The 20,129-nt window shown below is 36.3% G+C and overlaps 1 protein-coding gene across 14 annotated transcripts in view; it reads right to left on the bottom strand.

The window, feature by feature from the left end:
- RFX3 (regulatory factor X3) overlaps nt 1-20,129 on the bottom strand; it is a 311,425-nt gene that overhangs the window by 119,010 nt on the left and 172,286 nt on the right. For all 14 annotated transcript variants that reach the window (XM_050762011.1, XM_050762008.1, XM_050762003.1 and 11 more), the window contains one exon: nt 9,198-9,295. In XM_050762011.1, the coding sequence (XP_050617968.1) occupies nt 9,198-9,295 (98 nt within the window). The remainder of the gene's footprint in view (nt 1-9,197; nt 9,296-20,129) is intronic.

Genomic DNA, 20,129 nt, shown 5'->3' with positions numbered 1-20,129 from the left:
GATCTTATTGGAAGCTTGCTCAGTGAAGTGAGGGCATTTATATGTCTGATTGAACTAGACTGAGTTAATAACTAAAGGCAGTCAGAATGAGCCAGTTTTTAGTATCTTAGAAAAGTTTGAGAGCACAAGAGGTGCATTTGGGAACCAGGGACAAATGTTTTTAAGAGACAGGGGAATATATTATCTTCCTTAATCTACATGAAGTTAATCATACAGGTTAGAAGTTGTTACCCCACTTCTATAGATGGGGAAAGTAAGATGTGAGGAGGTAAGAACACTTGCTCTGAGGATGACACAGAGAGTGAAAAGATGAAGGAAGACTGGAACTCTGGTCTGGCTATCTCCCAGTCCAGCGCTCTTTCTTTTATGATACCTCTGTTTGAAACGTGTACACACTACCAAATAAACTGGATTTAAAGAGGAATGGCAAATTAAAATTTTCTTAGAAAACTCGCTATATGATTGAGGAAATCAGCCATATGTTTTGGAGCAGGATAAAAACTGGCCCTACACTTTTTTGTTTTGTTTTTATTTCTAAGGACTTGGAAGAGAAAGTAATATTTGGTTTTTAGAGAAATCTAGTAAATATTTTATTTCTTGCTGTAGAATTTTCTTGTTTTTTTCAGAAAATGTCCCATGAATCCACACACTCCTTACCAAAAATAATTGGCCAGGAAAACCATTTCAGTCAATATTAAAAACAAACAGTAAAAAGAAGGTAGGATGCTCTTTTCTTCTCATTATTTAATTACTTTTTAAATTACTTTCAAGCCCACTGGTGTGTAGACTCTTTTCCAATTAAATTTATATATTAACTTCAAAGTGTCAAATGGATAAAAGTAGAACATGCTCCAGTTGAAGGGGGGACACAGAAGACGGAGCAGAGTCTGTTTCTCTCTTTCCTTCCCAGTACAGCCACCTCTGCGCCTCTCCTCCACCGTAGAACTCCAGGGCTCCACAGAACACAGACAACCAGTGATTAATTGATCGATTCCAGGGACACAGACAACCAATAATTAATTAAGTGATTCTGTCAGTTGATCAACAGATAATTATTGAGTATGTCTCAAGAACCATATTTTGTAACAGATAAAACAGCATATAAAGCATAGCAAAGTCACTACCCACAAAGGATTTAAAATTCTTTAATTCAGAGGAATTACTAATATCCTAAATACTTATTCCACAATTTTAAGCACTGTGATTTATGGCCAGAAAGACTTATAGCCTATATCCCTGCCTAGGAATCGAGTCCATTTTTATCATGTTGAAGATTCATTGAAGTGGAGATACTTACCGTAATTTCTGTTCGTTATACAGCATCTGAACTCTCTATGTTTGTACAGTTTCTTAACTTGTGAATGTTGGTGGGAGACTAATCCCACTTCCAAATATAATAGCTCAAAAAGCCAGGTACTGGCTTTTCCAACCTCCCTTATAAACAAGCTAAAGGAAATCAACTTAGCACTCAAATAACCAGGTGGACTTGCTCTAAATAAGGAGCTAGGGGCACAAAGCAATGGAAATGGTGACACACTGTGAGAGACATGTCAAGTTTAGAGTGGCAGTAGGGCCAGGATCCAAGATCAGTATCCAGGGGTAGCAATGGCAGACAGTGTTTGGGATGGCTGCAGTGGTGTGGTGTCTGTACTGCACTATCTCTGTGCTATGGTTTTGTGCAAGGTCTGCCTGCTGCCTGACATCACTTGTGCCTGCCTTTTCCCAGCGTGATTCTCCAGACTTCCTGGAAATTCTGTGAGTAACAAATATCTTTCAATAAATTCTTTGTCTTAAATAGGCCAGAGTTGGTTTCTGTTGCTTGAAACCAAGAACCTCTGCCTTAAACAGCTTCAAATTATGTAGTTTTTACATGGACCACCAAAGCCCTGCAAAGAAGTAGCTACATTATTTGGAATCTTCAACAAATTGCGCACGCGCGCACACACACACACACACACACACACACACACACACACACACACACGTATATATGTAAAATCTCTGCCTGGCCCACATGCACTACTTATTGACTTATTTAAGTTTCAAAACAGATATTCTCAAGTGCTCCACATCAGACTGAAGGCAGAGGATACACCAGAAAGATGACATGTCTATTTTGTGGAAGACACCAAAAGGAAAACAGTACTTCAGAAAGGAATTCAAGTGACCTGATATTAAACCTCACCTTATTACATAAGAATAAAAAACAAGGTTAAATATAAAGTGATAAATACTACTGAATATCACTAACAAAACATCTGCTTTCACTTATATTCAAAAGACATACTTATTTCTTCTAACTTCAACTGCCATAATAAAAAGTAAAACAATAAAAAGCATTTATTCAGCCATTGCTATACCTACTGGGGAGGAAATGCAAGAATAAATGTTAAAAGTCAGTAATACTTCTTGTAATAATTTACTGAGTTTTCTCCTTCATGTGTCGTATTTTCATTACTATATATGCTGATAATATAGAGTACTGGAGTCATAACTTTATACCATCCTATGATTATTTTGTAAGGAACTGCACATCTTTACTTAGCATTTAAATTCTTTATTTCTGTAGGGTAGAATAGTGGTTCTCACGCTTTTAATGTGCATCAGAATCACCTGGAGTGCCTGTTGCAACACAGAGAGCTAGGTCCCACCCCCAAAGTTCCTAATTCTGTAGAACTGGGGTGGGCACCAAAAGCGGGCATTTCTAACAAGTTCTCAGTTGATGTGAATGCTACTGGTCTGGGGAATCCACTTTGAGAACCATTGTACTAGTTGATACTACAATTATGAAACCTGATTTTCACATTAATGAAAGGGAAAAGGTGTTTTAAAATTTATTCTAGGCCAGGCGCGGTGGCTCACGCCTGTAATTCCAGCACTTTGGGAGGCCAAGGCAGGCAGACCACGAGGTCAGGAGTTCGAGACCACCTTGGCCAATATGGAGAAACCCTGTTTCTACTAAAAAATACAAAAATTAGCCAGCTGTGGTAGCGTGCGCCTGTAGTCCCAGCTACTCAGGAGGCTGAGGCAGGAGAATCGCTTGAACCCAGGAGACGGAGGTTGCATTGAGCTGAGATGGCACCACTGCACTCCAGCTTGGGTGACAGAGTGAGACTCCATCTCAAAAATAAAATAAAATAAATTAATTCTTTTAGCCTACTTGAGTTTAAAAAAAACCCCAAACTCTACTGTTATAAAAAGTAATTTTATATTCTGTGGCAGTTGCTCATGATAACATTACCAAAATTTCCAGTGCTATAATGGTTTTTGAAGCATACCAAAAAGATATACATAGTCAGTACATATATGAGTCACTTGCCCTGACAACAGAGGTCAGGGAAATAAATATGGACTTAAATCAATTTTAGCAGAAATGCCACTATAAAAGATTTGATTTGAAGTCACTGATAAAAATTTATAAACAAGAAAAACTGAGTAACCACACACATGTAAGTCTCAAAAGTTTTTCACCAGAGGAAAAAACACAACAAAACAAATAAGAAAGCTATGTGAATGCTACATCAGCAGCATCTCAATTCAGTTTCATTCATTTTTTCCCTGTGTACCTAAAGCCACCAAGTAGTCAGCTCCTCTCTCACCTATCATTCAATGCTAGTCTTTAATTCATTCAACAAATATAGATTGAGCACCTATCATGGGCCACTGTTCTAGGTATTAGAGAGAGAACAGGATGCAAACAAACCAGGTCCCTGCCCACATTAAGCTTACATTCTAGTGGGGGAGAGAGAAGTGATCAGTTAAGAATGATAGTCAAGAGAATGACAGATAGTCATACATGTTATGGAAGAAATGTGGTCTCTCTTAGAGAATACCAGAGAAATATGTACACCAATATGCTTCTGAAGCTAAAGTCACAGAAAACTTATCTGGTCAATAATAAGAATGAGGAGAAGCAAATAAGATAGGAAGAGAAAAGAATATAGAGTCAGAGAAGCCAGAAAAAGACACTGATTTAAGGATAGAGTGGTTGACTGATTGATGGCTAGAGATTAAGTAAATTTAATCTAGAAGGATGTCTGTTAGATTTAACAACTGAAGGTCATCAATGACCTTGATAAGGGCAATTGTATTGTAATGTGGAGAAGCAAGCAAGCTTGGAAGGGGCTGAAGAGCATGTGGGCAGCAGTATCTCAATTCAGTTTCATTCATTTTATCTCTGGTACTTAAAGCCACCAAGTAGTCAGCTCCTGTCTCATCCATCATTAAATGCTAATCTTCATTTAACTCATTCAGCAAATACAGATTGAGCACCTATCATGGGCCATTGTTTTAGGTATTAGACAGCGAACAGGGTGCCCTTTCATGGTCTTTTCCACATAAGGGCAGTCCTCTCTCCAAGAGAAATTTCTACGTAACCAGCCATATACAATTACTGAAATCTAAATGGCAAGTGGATTAAAAAACCAACTCCTATACCAGTCAGAATGTGTACATAAGTAGAAGCATAAATGAAGAAAGCACCTCCGCATCTCAATTACAGAATTCCACGTAACCATTTCTCTTAAGGAGACAGCATTTGAATAAGAAGAAGAAAGCATAATTTCACCTGCAAATACTGAAATTTCATATTCCACTTACTGAAGAAATATTCCTTTTAAGGTTTCTTATTAATCATTTAAACTGTATGGGAAAATAGTTAGATGACTTAAAAATGCACTAATACATGATTTTTCAAGGGATGACTATAGGTATAGTACTTTAAAAATGGATTTTAAATTATTCAATGTCAATATATATTAGTGTACCATTTCCCAAAGCATAACATGTGATTTTATTAGATATTATTCAGGTAAAAGTGTTCTGTGGTTCTATGCATTTCTATAGGACTTTTCAGAGCTTTTAAAAGGGTAACAGGAATTGAGTGTTCTAAAGAGAAAGTGAATCACATAGTGTTTCCCTGCTTGTGTAACCACAGAACTCTTAAGGGACTAATGTATAATGAATCATGGTATGAGAAGTTATGTATTGGAGTTGAGAAATCTATAATCTAAACAGGAACACTACTAGAACAGATATACACACAATGAATAATTTTGCTTTTTAAAACACTGATTATCTCTAAACAGTGGGCAAGCTTCAAAGAATGGTTTTATAAGAAAACCCTTTAAAATAAAGATTTCTTAATTTGACCACAATACAGCATGATGTCTCTATTTCCACTTTGACTAGCATGATGTAGGAGCAAGTGGGGGAGGTATGAGTCAAAAAAGAGTGGGGGAAGAAAAAATCTTTTTATTTAAAAAAAATATTTCTTAACTACACCAAGAAATTTCCATTGAAATGAACTCTCTACATGGTATGCAATGTTTCCCAGCAGGTTTGATCATAGTATTCTAAATGATTAAATATCATAAATAGTAAGAATTTATAGAAATAAAGATAATGATCAAGCCTTTGGGAAAATCTTGGAAAAACTACTGCAAGGAAATACACAAATGATGTAGCATAGGTTCCTACAGAAGCCAGGATAAAATAAACAGGGGCAAAAGTGAATTAAATTACCTTCTCCCTTGAGCAAAAAGCTACTATATTCCAACACACAGTGCTGTAAAGCAGTCTCAGTTGTTTAACTGAAATGTACACTCACTCACTAACCCACACTGTTATGCCTGTTTTGCTGGCAGTAATTGTCCATATTCACAGGGAGAACCAGGTAAACACTTTAGTATCATCAAATTATAATGATTACACTTTTTCATAAGTGACGACACATATCTGTGAGAGCTGTCATCACCTCTTGAGTGAGACCCCATGCATTATGGCTACATGACATGGGGACACTGGTGACAAGAGCATTAGTAAGCATGCATAGGTTGTAGGGCCATGTACTGGGTGCTCAAAAGTTCATGATAAAGATCAGAGTCCCTATCTTCTGGAAGTATCATTAGCAAAAAGCATTTATTATCACATAGGAGTGGGACTCTGACTGTGATACAAGTCAGGGATCAAACACTAACTTGCTATTAATTCAGTGTGGTAGAATAGAAGAATATGGAATATTCTTTCCTAACATACATGGAAATGTGCCAAATAAAAAGAAGCCACAGAAAGACCCTAAAATGAACATTAGAGACAAAAATTGTAATAGTCAAATGTCAGCACTACAAAATTACAGAAAGACTGAAATAGCTTATGCTGAAAAAAATTTTCTAGTCCTATTTGAGAAAAAATATTCATAGTCCCTAGTTGCTAAAATTTTGAGTATAATTCATGGCAACACAATGACATTTCCTTATTAAGTATAAAAATGATGCTACAGAACCTTTAGTCAAAAATCATCCTTGATAGTAAAGAAAGGTTTTTAAAGATGCATCTTCTCCCTCTTGACCAAAAGTGCACATTTGTGACATTATCGGCTAGAGTTGAGGATACAATTTGAGTCCACACAGACCAGATCAAAGCTAATTGGACTTTGTGACAAATGACCTCATGACCTAGACCTCATTAGTCATGATCTAACCAACTGAGCTAGTGGGCCATAGAAAATACATGTTAGCACTAGATATTTGCTTTGAATCATTTCTGAACTTAAACGGGCTCTATAGTTTTAAAGAACCTACCTTACAAATGCTGTTTTTCTAAGGTTTTGTGAATGAATGAATTCATTCAACTCATGTTCAGCTATTATGTGGAAGACCCTAAGATCATTGGTAAAGCAGTTTAAAAATGCACAAGACAATATGCAGAATTCAGAACTATAAGTAGTAGTGAAAAATGTAAACGAAGTGCATAATTTTACAGCAATAACTAATGTTTATTGAGTGCTTACTATTCTTTAGATGATACATAAAGCACTTTTGATTAACTGAGGTTACAGGTTGAGTATCCTATATCCAAAATGCTTGGAACAAGCAGTGTTTCGAATTTTTTACTTTTTCACATTTTGAAATATTTGCATTATATACTTACCAGTTGAGCATCCTTAAGCTGAAAATCTAAAATCTGAAATGCATGATGAGTAGTTCCCTTAAACATTATGTTGGTGCTCAAAAAGTTTCAGATTTGGGAGTATTTTGGATTTCTGATTTTCAGCTCAACTGGTACTTCATTTCATACTTAACAGACTAATCTCTCCACCTTAGCTTGGACCAATACAAAATGAGAAATAACTGTGATAGGTACTATACAGTTAACTCTCTCAATACCCATTCCAACTGCCCTTTTCCCTTGTCACATTCTACCACAACAGTCATGAAAGCTACAAACTCCCATTCTCACATTCCCCTGCAGGTGACCATTACTGCTTGTCACAGACAAAGATGAAATGACAACTGACAACTGGGTGACGTCTAGCAGTGTCTAGAAAGCCATTTATTTTCCCTGAGAGCATAAAGGTCGAAGTGGCAGGCGTCTTTTTCACTTGGTATAAATGCCAACAATAGTTTAAGTTTACGGTAAAGATTCCAAAATCATGCTCCAGGGGGCCCTGGACCTAAACAACAAGTAAGTAGAGTGAAAAACATTCACAGTGTGTCTAAAATATGTAAAGAGGTATAGATTTAAGAGGGTAACAGAAATTTACTGACTTTATCATGGGCCAATCACCTAAGTAAATGTAAATAAAACAAAATGCCAAGTTTCCATTCAGGGAGAGTCCTTCCTACTATGGGAAACATAAACAAGCATTCATAGTACAATGCTGTAAGTAAAAGTCAGGGGATAATGTTGCCCTTTATAAGGGAAGGATAAGCTAACTGCAGAGAAGGAGAGTCAGGGTCCATGTCACAAAGAAGGGAGTAACGTGTCTGTCTATAAAGATCACACTAGACTGGGTTTGGGGAGACTGGGAGGAAAGGAGAGAAGACAGAGAATGCTATTTCAGCAGAGAAAATGACATGTCCAAAAACATAGAAGTATGAAGGTGGAATATTTGGGGAAAAATGCACAAAGTTGGTTATGCCTAGAAGCTAGAAAATAAGGCTAGGGAAGTAGGAATGGGGAGAATGCCAGTGTGGAAAGTTAGATTTTATTTTATAGGGAATGGAGGTAGCGTTAGGCAGTAGTGATGTGGGTAGATTCAGTGACCAAATATAGCAAAAAATGAGAGAAGTAAGAGTCAATGAAAAGCTTCTAGTTTTGTATCATCTATTATGTACCAGGCTCTGTATTCAGTACTTTAAATATATTTCCCTGTATCCTCATAAAAACTCAGTAAGAGTGAGATTATTCTCCTTCCACTTCCATGGAAACAATAACAAAAAGCTCAGAATATTTAAGTACATTGGTCACAATTATAAAATGAATATGAAGTTAACCAGAATTCTGTTTTTAGTTATAATAACAGATAACAACAACTGAACTCACAGGTCATGAATACTTCTGATGTTAAAAGTTATTACAGTGGTGAATAAAAAAAAAAAGTCCTGCCTTCATGGAACTTATAGGTTGAAATCATGGAAATAAATGAAATCACTCAAGGAAAGAGTAGATGTAATAAGAATAAAGACAGCAGAGGTTATCATCCCGGGGTATACCAACATCGATGGGAGGTGGGCAGAAGAGTCAGTGAGAGAACCTGAATTCATTTTAGGTTAACCGAGGAAGCCTATGGGTTGCAAGCAAAAAAGCCAATTTGGAAACAATCCTAGTGATTTACAATAATTCTTAGTTCCTTTATTTATAATAACATTCTGCGTCTTATTCCGAAGCAGCTAAGAAGCCCAAATAAAAATTTATATTATTGTTGAGGCAAAAGAGTTAACCTGGTTTTAGGCAGGGGGCAGGTTTAGGTAGGAAAGTAAGATTTATTGAGTAGCAGGCAATTTTATGTGGAATATCTTATTTTAAAAATGTTTAAAAATCCCAAACTCCATCACATAAAAATTGACCTTGTACATAAAAACAAAAAGCATAGAGTTTAGAAGCTATCATTAAAATACAGATATCACTAACAAGGGGTATATACATTTTTTCTCTGCACAAAGAATAACTATTAAAGGGCATAAGACTTTTAATAATTTAAAATATCCTGTGGGGTTAAGTGAAAGGAAAATGAGTGCATATTCTTAATAAATGTAGATAAAAGCTCTAAACATCAGCTTAATTTCAGTAACTCTGTTCTAGTACAAAGTTACTTTGAAAAAAAGGAAACAATCTGGGAATAGTGGGAGGTGTTCAAAAGTACATTATTTTTCTCTGAGTGGGGGAATTAAAAAGACTTCCACATATAAACTTACATTGCTCCATTGGTATAGACAGTATCGCTTCCTTCCACATACTGCACCTGAGCTGGATAGACATGTTGTACCTGCTGCACAGTCTGTACCTGCTGTACCTGAAAAACAAGTATTAGGACCTTAGTAAGAGGTAGGTATGATAGGAAGAATACACAGCATTAGATCTACCTCAAAGGTTTCTCTGGTATTATTGATAAATGTGAGAATGACTTATAAGAAAAACTATTAGATTCATGCTGTAGTTTCAAGATAAGTACGTGTTGGTTCCAGAGCAACTACAACATTTATGTAGAATAAATTCTGTAACATTCCTGCAGGTATAAATGTATAGACACATTTCAACTGTTCAGGTTTAAAATTATAAAAGTTCTTGGCCAGCCATGGTGGCTCACGCCTATAATCCTAGCACTCTGGGAGGCCAAAGTGGGCAGACTGCCTGAGCTCAGGAGTTCAAGACCAGCCTGGGCAACACACTGAAATCCTGTCTCTATTAAAATACAAAAAATTAGCCGGGCATGGCGGCATGTGCCTGTAGTCCCAGTTACTCGGGAGGCTGAGGCAGGAGAATTGCTTGAACCCGGAAGGTAGAGGTTGCAGTGAGCCAAGATTGTGCCACTGCACTACAGTCTGGGTGACACAGTGAGATTCTGTATCAAAAAAAAAAAAAAAAAAAAAAAAGAAAAAGTAAAAAAAGAAGAAAGTTATTATTTTGATGACATGAAATTCTATTCCATTTTAATTTAAAAAATTAAAGCTGAATTTTTTAAAATTAAGAACAATTCATAATAGAAAATTTCAAACACTCAAATTTGTAAAAAATATTGTAATAACCCTATGTACTTGTCATCCAAGATAATGATCTTTTCTGTTTATTCCCTTCACAGGATTATTTAAAAGTATTAACAGAAGGCTGGGTGCAGTGGCTCACCCCTGTAATTCCAGTACTTTGGGAAGTGGAGGCAGCTGGATCACCTGAGGTCAGGAGTTCAAGACCAGCCTCCTGACCAATGTGATGAAACCCCATCTCTACTAAAAATACAAAATTAGCCAGGCATGGTGGCGCATGCCTGTAATCCTAGCTACTTGGGAGGCTGAGACAGGAGAATCACTTGAACCCAGGAGGCACAGGTTGCAGTGAGCTGAGATTGTGCCATTGCACTCCAGCCTGGGCAACAGGAACGAAACTCTGTCTCAAAAAAAAAAAAAAAAAAAAAAGGAATTCCAGAGATTATATCATTTCACTGGTAAATATTTTCATTTGTATTTCTAAGAGATAGGAATTGTTTTTAGCATGAACACAATAATATCACATATAAAACATTAACTATTCCTTAACATCATCTAAAACTCAGTCATTGTTAAAATTTCCCTGATGGGTCCAATCACTATATTACTGGTTTTTTCAAAGTAAGATCCAAACATGGTCTACATAATGCATTTGGGTTGATATTTTCTTTCTCTTTGAATCTCCAACAGTTCCCCCATCATTTTTATTTCCTGCCTATTACTTATTCAAGAAACTGGGTCATTTATCTTGGAGAATTTCTGGCACCTAGATTTGATAAACAGCATCCTGAAATGTCATTTTATATGTTCCTCTATCTCATGTATGCTGTATAAACTGGTACATGTTGGGGCTTGAACAAGTTCAATTTTTTAAAAGTTGTGTACTTCCTATGGTACCATATCAGTTGACATATAACAACTGGCTGTCCCTCTTCAATATTAAGTTTGACCAGTGGAGTCACATGCTGTCAGCTGGATCTGTCTATTAATAGTATCCTGCTCCCTATCCATGTTTTGCCTGAGGATATTAGTAGCCATTGATGATCATTTCCTACAGATATTATTTTAATAAATAAAGGTTGTTAACTTGCGGTAGTCTATTATTCTTTCTTCATTTATTAGCAAAATCCTTCTATAAAGAATAAATTCCTCTCATTAATTATTTAGTTACTTTGAAAAGTTTTTATGGGAAGAATAGGATAAGTACATGATTCTTTTATTATTACAGCACTGAAAATGACTTTATCCCCCAGTAACCTCCAGAGGTGATCGATGTGTTTTTTCACTTTGTTTTGTTTGTATCCTTATGATTCCCAGCTTTTGAACATATTGAATGACTTTCAATCCTAGCAGTCTTTTTTCCTTGCTAAAATTGGCCAATGGTAGTCTCTTCAAACTGCTTCCTATGACATAACCCCATCTTTCTTAACTCTGCTACTTTCTGCTATAACAAATGTTCTAGACTTTTGTCATATTTTCTACTCAAGATCTGGAATCAGACATTTCTTCAAAAAGCCCTGGCTCTTCTCAGTGGAAAATGGTATTCAAAGACTACAACTGGAACCCATGAATGCTCACTGCTAGGATGCTATTCATATTTCTAGGTCCTTTCATTGATCAAAGCTAGAAATACAAATATTTTTGAAGGATAAAAATACATATAAATTCATACTAATTTTTTCAATGAATTTTAAATAGATACAAATTAAATATATCTTTGATATATTTGCCCATCTTTGCTCTTAATGCTACAAATTTTGGTTACTAGAGATTTTAACACGATTACTTATTTGCTTTATCACGAAATTTTATGGTTTCAAAATAAAAATACCATATTACTAATATTTGAGTATCAAATATTATTTGTTTCCTCCAATTTTTCTGCCCTTAAGATATATGCCCCTAGAGATGTATAACTGTATTACTATAAAGTCACTTAAAATAAGTCATCAGCTTGATACACAGTTAAATTCATGTGTTTAATTTTCTTTTTAATTTTAGGATTTGCTGTATTTAATTTTGATTTAATTTTGCTTTATTATTACATAAAATATCTATGTGGTTCCAACGCCAAAACTATAAAACAAGGAATATATTTGGACAGATGATCCTCCTTTCATCCCTGTTGCCTCTATCATACTAACTGCCCCCCACATCCCCCATAAGTAACCATTTTCACTATTTTTTGGTTTATCCTTTCATTGCCTTTTTCTCTGTATCTTTTTAGACATACATGCAAATGTATATGAATGTGTATAGAAGCACCCACATGTGAATACATACATACCTCATTCTAAGAAAAAAACCCAGCATTTTACACACACTGTTCTGAACCTTGCTTCTTAAACTTAACAATATAGCATACATTTGAAGATCATTCAAGTATGATACATTATGACATAAAATAAAAAAGGAACATATTTCTTTTTACTTGGAATTATGAAAAATTTTCCTCACTACAAAATTCAGAAGTGATAAAAAATACTTTTAAATAAAATTGTAAACCTGTTTGCAAGGTTAAAAATATAATAAGCAAAACCAAAGACAAATGAGCATCCAAAATTTTGAGAAAGAAAGACTGATAATCCTATTTTTAAAATGTATAGAAAATCTAGATAACCTTGGGTTGGGTGATGCCTTTTTAGATATAACACCAAAGGTGTAATTCATCGAACAAATAATTCACAAGCTGGATTTCATTAAAATGGAAAATTTCTACTTTGAAAGACACTGTGAAGAAAATGAAAAGACAAGTCACAAACTGGGATAGAATATTTGCAAGACTGATCTGATTAACGATTGTTACCCAAAATTTACAAAGAGCTCTTAAAACTCAACAATGGGGGCGGAGCAAGATGGCCGAATAGGAACAGCTCCAGTCTCCCACTCCCAGCGCGAGCAACACAGAAGACCAGTGATTTCTGCATTTTCAACTGAGCCTCAGCTGCTGATACCCAGGCAAACAGGGTCTGGAGTGGACCTCAAGCAATCTCCAACAGACCTACAGCTGAGGGTCCTGACTGGTAGAAGGAAAACTATACATCAGGAAGGACACCTACACCAAAACGCCATCAGTACGTCACCATCATCAAAGACCAGAGGCAGATAAAACCACAAAGATGGGGAAAAAGCAGGGCAGAAAAGCTGGAAATTCAAAAAATAAGAGCGCATCTCCCCCTGCAAAGGAGCGCAGCTCATCGCCAGCAACGGATCAAAGCTGGACGGAGAATGACTTTGACGAGATAAGAGAGGAAGGCTTCAGTCCATCAAACTTCTCAGAGCTAAAGGAGGAATTACGTACCCAGTGCAAAGAAACTAAAAATCTTAAAAAAAAAGTGGAAGAATTGATGGCTAGAGTAATTAATGCAGAGAAGGTCATAAATGAAATGAAAGAGATGAAAACCATGACACGAGAAATACGTGACAAATGCACAAGCTTCAGTAACCGACTCGATCAACTGGAAGAAAGAGTATCTGCGATTGAGGATCAAATGAACGAAATGAAGCGAGAAGAGAAACCAAAAGAAGAAAAAGAAATGAACAAAGCCTGCAGGAAGTATGGGATTATGTAAAAAGACCAAATCTACGTCTGATTGGGGTGCCGGAAAGTGAGGGTGAAAATGGAACCAAGTTGGAAAACACTCTTCAGGATATCATCCAGGAGAACTTCCCCAACCTAGTAGGGCAGGCCAACATTCAAATTCAGGAAATACAGAGAACGCCACAGAGATACTCCTTGAGAAGAGCAACTCCAAGACACATAATTGCCAGATTCACCAAAGTTGAAATGAAGGGAAAAAATCTTAAGGGCAGCCAGAGAGAAAGGTCGGGTTACCCACAAAGGGAAGCCCATCAGACTAACAGCAGATCTCTCGGCAGAAACTCTACAAGCCAGAAGAGAGTGGGGGCCAATATTCAACTTTCTTAAAGAAAAGAATCTTCAACCCAGAATTTCATATCCAGCCAAACTAAGTTTCATAAGTGAAGGAGAAATAAAATCCTTTACAGATAAGCAAATGCTTAGAGATTTTGTCACCACCAGGCCTGCCTTACAAGAGACCCTGAAGGAAGCACTAAACATGGAAAGGAACAACCGGTACCAGCCATTGCAAAAACATGCCAAAATGTAAAGACCATCGAGGCTAGGAAGAAACTGCATCAACTAACGAGCAAAATAACCAGTTAATATCATAATGGCAGGATCAAGTTCACACATAACAATAATAACCTTAAATGTAAATGGACTAAATGCTCCAATTAAAAGACACAGACTGGCAAACTGGATAAAGAGTCAAGACCCATCAATCTGCTGTATTCAGGAGACCCATCTCACATGCAGACATACATAGGCTCAAAATAAAGGGACAGAGGAAGATCTACCAAGCAAATGGAGAACAAAAAAAAGCAGGGGTTGTAATACCAGTCTCTGATAAAACAGACTTTAAACCATCAAAGATCAAAAGAGACAAAGAAGGCCATTACATAATGGTAAAGGGATCAATTCAACAGGAAGAGCTAACTATCCTAAATATATATGCACCCAATACAGGAGCACACAGATTCATAAAGCAAGTTCTTAGAGACTTACAAAGAGACTTAGACTCCCATACAATAATAGTGGGAGACTTCAACACTCCACTGTCAACATTAGACATATCAACGAGACAGAAAGTTAACAAGGATATCCAGGAATTGAACTCATCTCTGCAGCAAGCAGACCTAATAGACATCTATAGAACTCTCCACCCCAAATCAACAGAATATACATTCTTCTCAGCACCACATCGCACTTATTCCAAAATTGACCACATAATTGGAAGTAAAGCACTCCTCAGCAAATGTACAAGAACAGAAATTATAACAAACTGTCTCTCAGACCACAGTGCAATCAAACTAGAACTCAGGACTAAGAAACTCAATCAAACCCGCTCAACTACATGGAAACTGAACAACCTGCTCCTGAATGACTACTGAGTACATAACGAAATGAAGGCAGAAATAAAGATGTTCTTTGAAACCAATGAGAACAAAGATACAACATACCAGAATCTCTGGGACACATTTAAAGCGGTGTGTAGAGAGAAATTTATAGCACTAAATGCCCACAAGAGAAAGCTGGAAAGATCTAAAATTGACACTCTAACATCACAATTAAAAGAACTAGAGAAGCAAGAGAAAACACATTCAAAAGCTAGCAGAAGGCAAGAAATAACTAAGATCAGCACAGAACTGAAGGAGATAGAGACACAAAAAACCCTCCAAAAAATCAATGAATCCAGGAGTTGGTTTTTTGAAAAGATCAACAAAATTGACAGACCACTAGCAAGACTAATAAAGAAGAAAAGAGAGAAGAATCAAATAGACACAATAAAAAATGATAAAGGGGATATCACCACCGGCCCCACAGAAATACAAACTACCATCAGAGAATACTATAAACACCTCTACGCAAATAAACTAGAAAATCTAGAAGAAATGGATAATTTCCTGGACACTTACACTCTTCCAGGACTAAACCAGGAAGAAGTTGAATCCCTGAATAGACCAATAGCAGGCTCTGAAATTGAGGCAATAATTAATAGCCTACCAACCAAAAAAAGTCCAGGACCAGATGGATTCACAGCTGAATTCTACCAGAGGTACAAGGAGGAGCTGGTACCATTCCTTCTGAAAATATTCCAATCAATAGAAAAAGAGGGAATCCTCCCTAACTCATTTTATGAGGCCAACATCATCCTGATACCAAAGCCTGGCAGAGACACAACAAAAAAAGAGAATTTTAGACCAATATCGCTGATGAACATCGATGCAAAAATCCTCAATAAAATACTGGCAAACCGGATTCAGCAGCACATCAAAAAGCTTATCCACCATGATCAAGTGGGCTTCATCCCTGGGATGCAAGGCTGGTTCAACATTCGCAAATCAATAAACGTAATCCAGCATAAAAACAGAACCAAAGACAAGAACCACATGATTATCTCAATAGATGGAGAAAAGGCTTTTGACAAAATTCAACAGCCCTTCATGCTAAAAACGCTCAATAAATTCGGTATTGATGGAACGTACTTCAAAATAATAAGAGCTATTTATGACAAACCCACAGCCAATATCATACTGAATGGGCAAAAACTGGAAAAATTCCCTTTGAAAACTGGCACAAGACAGGGATGCCCTCTCTCACCACTCCTATTCAACATAGTGTTGGAAGTTCTTGCTAGGGCAATCAGGCAAGAGAAAGAAATCAAGGGTATTCAGTTAGGAAAAGAAGAAGTCAAATTGTCCCTCTTTGCAGATGACATGATTGTATATTTAGAAAACCCCATTGTCTCAGCCCAAAATCTCCTTAAGCTGATAAGCAATTTCAGCAAAGTCTCAGGATACAAAATTAATGTGCAAAAATCACAAGCATTCTTATACACCAGTAACAGACAAACAGAGAGCCAAATCATGAATGAACTTCCATTCACAATTGCTTCAAAGAGAATGAAATACCTAGGAATCCAACTTACTAGGGATGTAAAGGACCTCTTCAAGGAGAACTACAAACCACTGCTCAGTGAAATAAAAGAGGACACAAACAAATGGAAGAACATACCATGCTCATGGATAGGAAGAATCAATATCGTGAAAATGGCCATACTGCCCAAGGTTATTTATAGATTCAATGCCATCCCCATCCATCAAGCTACCAATGAGTTTCTTCACAGAATTGGAAAAAACTGCTTTAAAGTTCATATAGAACCAAAAAAGAGCCCGCATTGCCAAGGCAATCCTAAGTCAAAAGAACAAAGCTGGAGGCATCACGCTACCTGACTTCAAACTATACTACAAGGCTACAGTAACCAAAACAGCATGGTACTGGTACCAAAACAGAGATATAGACCAATGGAACAGAACAGAGTCCTCAGAAATAATACCACACATCTACAGCCATCTGATCTTTGACAAACCTGAGAGAAACAAGAAATGGGGAAAGGATTCCCTATTTAATAAATGGTGCTGGGAAAATTGGCTAGCCATAAGTAGAAAGCTGAAACTGGATCCTTTCCTTACCCCTTATATGAAAATTAATTCAAGATGGATTAGAGACTTAAATGTTAGACCTAATACCATAAAAACCCTAGAAGAAAACCTAAGTAGTACCATTCAGGACATAGGCATGGGCAAGGACTTCATGTCTAAAACACCAAAAGCAACGGCAGCAAAAGCCAAAATTGACAAATGGGATCTCATTAAACTAAAGAGCTTCTGCACAGCAAAAGAAACTACCATCAGAATGAACAGGCAACCTACAGAATGGGAGAACATTTTTGCAATCTACTCATCTGACAAAGGGCTAATATTCAGAACCTACAAAGAACTCAAACAAATTTACAAGAAAAAAACAAACAACCCCATCAAAAAGTGGGCAAAGGATATGAACAGACATTTCTCAAAAGAAGACATTCATACAGCCAACAGACACATGAAAAAATGCTCATCATCACTGGCCATCAGAGAAATGCAAATCAAAACCACAATGAAATACCATCTCACACCAGTTAGAATGGCAATCATTAAAAAGTCAGGAAACAACAGGTGCTGGAGAGGATGTGGAGAAATAGGAACACTTTTACACTGTTGGTGGGATTGTAAACTAGTTCAACCATTATGGGAAACAGTATGGCGATTCCTCAAGGATCTAGAACTAGAAGTACCATATGACCCAGCCATCCCATTACTGGGTATATACCCAAAGGATTATAAATCATGCTGCTATAAAGACACATGCACACGTATGTTTATTGCGGCACTATTCACAATAGCAAAGACTTGGAATCAACCCAAATGTCCATCAGTGACAGACTGGATTAAGAAAATGTGGCACATATACACCATGGAATACTATGCAGCCATAAAAAAGGATGAGTTTGTGTCCTTTGTAGGGACATAGATGCAGCTGGAAACCATCATTCTTAACAAACTATCGCAAGAACAGAAAACCAAACACCACATGTTCTCCCTCATAGGTGGGAACTGAACAATGAGATCACTTGGACTCGGGATGGGGAACATCACACACCGGGGCCTGTCATGGGGAGGGGGGAGGGGGGAGGGGGGAGGGATTGCATTGGGAGTTATACCTGATGTAAATGACGAGTTGATGGGTGCTGATGAATTGATGGGGCAGCACAGCAACAAGTATACATATGTAACAAATCTGCACGTTATGCACATGTACCCTAGAACTTAAAGTATAATAATAATAATAAAGTAATTAAAAAAAAACTCAACAATAAGAAAATAAACAAGCTGATCTTAAACAGGGTCAAAGACCTTAATACAGATGACAAATAAGGATATGAAAATATTCTCCCATCATAAGATACCAAAATCTAAAACACTGAATTACAATGGCCAAAACCCAGAACACTGACAATACTAAATGGTAGCAGGGATGTGAAAAATATAGAAACTCTCATTCATTGCTGGGAGGGATGGAAAATGGTACAGATACTTAGGAAGGCAGGTTGGTAGTTTCTAACAACACTAAACATAATCTAGTCATATGATCCAGTAATCACGTTCCCTGGTATTTACCCAAGGAGTTGTAAACTTATGTATACACAAAAACAGGCATACACGTTTATAACAACCTTATTCATAATTGCCAGAACTTGGAAACAACAAAGATGTCCTTCAGAAGGTGGATGGAAGAATAAACTGCACTACACATCAAAACAATGAAATATTGTTTTCATTAATTCCAATAATGGAATATTATTTTACACTGAAAAGAAATGAACTACCAAGCCATGAAATGACATGGAGAGAACTTGAATGCATATGACTAAGCAAAAGAAAGTAATCTGAAAAGGCTACATACTGTAGGATTTCAACCATCTCACATTCTGGAAAAGGCCAAATGACGGAGACAGTAAAAAGATCAGTGGCTGCCAGTGGGGGAAAGGAGAGATGAAAAGGCAGGGCCCGAAGGATTTGCAGAACAGTGAAACTACTCTGCATGATACTGTAATGGTGGATATATGTCATTATACATTTGTTCAAAACCATAGAATGTACAACACCAAGAATGAATTCTAATACAAATTTTAGACTTTGGTTGATAATGATGTGTCAATGCGGGTTCATCAGTAATAACAAATGTACCTCTCTGGCGGAGAATGTTTATAATGGAAGAGGCTATTCATGTGTGAAGCAAGGGGTTTTATGGAAATCTCTGTACCTTCCTCTCAATTTTGCAGTAATACTAAAGGTGATTTAGAAAAATGAAGTGTTCTCAAGAAACTAAAATCTTTTTTTAAATGTGAATGCACATACATATGTCAATATACAAACATATTCTAGTTTATTTAAATAATATACAAATGAATAGAATAAAATAAAATCATGCAAATATTTATAGACCTTGAAATGAAGAAACCTCCCTAGAAACATTCAAGAGCCAGATGCCAGAAAAGCCAGTCAGATTTGAACAACAACAACAACAAAGACAGTTTAGAACAAATAACACCATAAACAAAGTTCAGAATCTAGACATCATTGAATAAATAGTTTGCAATATACTTAATAAGGTATAGTATCCCATATATAAATACTCCCTATAAATAAAAAAAAAAGAACTAAAACATGTTAGAACATAGGTGTGTCACAAAATTAAAATTACAGATGAACGACAAATGTCAAAGTTAAAAGCTCAACATTAAACGTAATCAGAGAACTTCAAATGAAAAGAAAACTACTTTTTACTCTCTAGAACTATAAAAATTACCAAGGGATTATATTAATTAAAGACATTATTTTAAGAAAACAAGCATGCTTACATATAGTCAGTAGTAATATAAATAGGTTCTTTAGGCAATTTAAAGGTAATTTAAAAAATTTATAAATTATAAACAGGCATATCATTTGACATTTTTGTGAATTTCCTCAACAAGAAAACTCAGTATCTGAAGAGTTGCTGTACAAAAAAATTTCAAAAAATATGTAATTTATAAAAAAAAGGAAAACCTTAATGATGATGAAACCTGACATTATCAAGTCAATTTTAATTCGACCATTCCATAGAATATATGGCCGATATAAAAGAATAAAGTAAGATTTATATGTATTTTAGTAGCAAGATTTCCAATATATATTACT

The sequence above is a fragment of the Macaca thibetana genome, chromosome 15 (assembly GCF_024542745.1).
Source record: "Macaca thibetana thibetana isolate TM-01 chromosome 15, ASM2454274v1, whole genome shotgun sequence".
Lineage (NCBI taxonomy): Eukaryota > Metazoa > Chordata > Mammalia > Primates > Cercopithecidae > Macaca > Macaca thibetana.
This window is presented reverse-complemented; position numbering and strand designations above follow the sequence as displayed.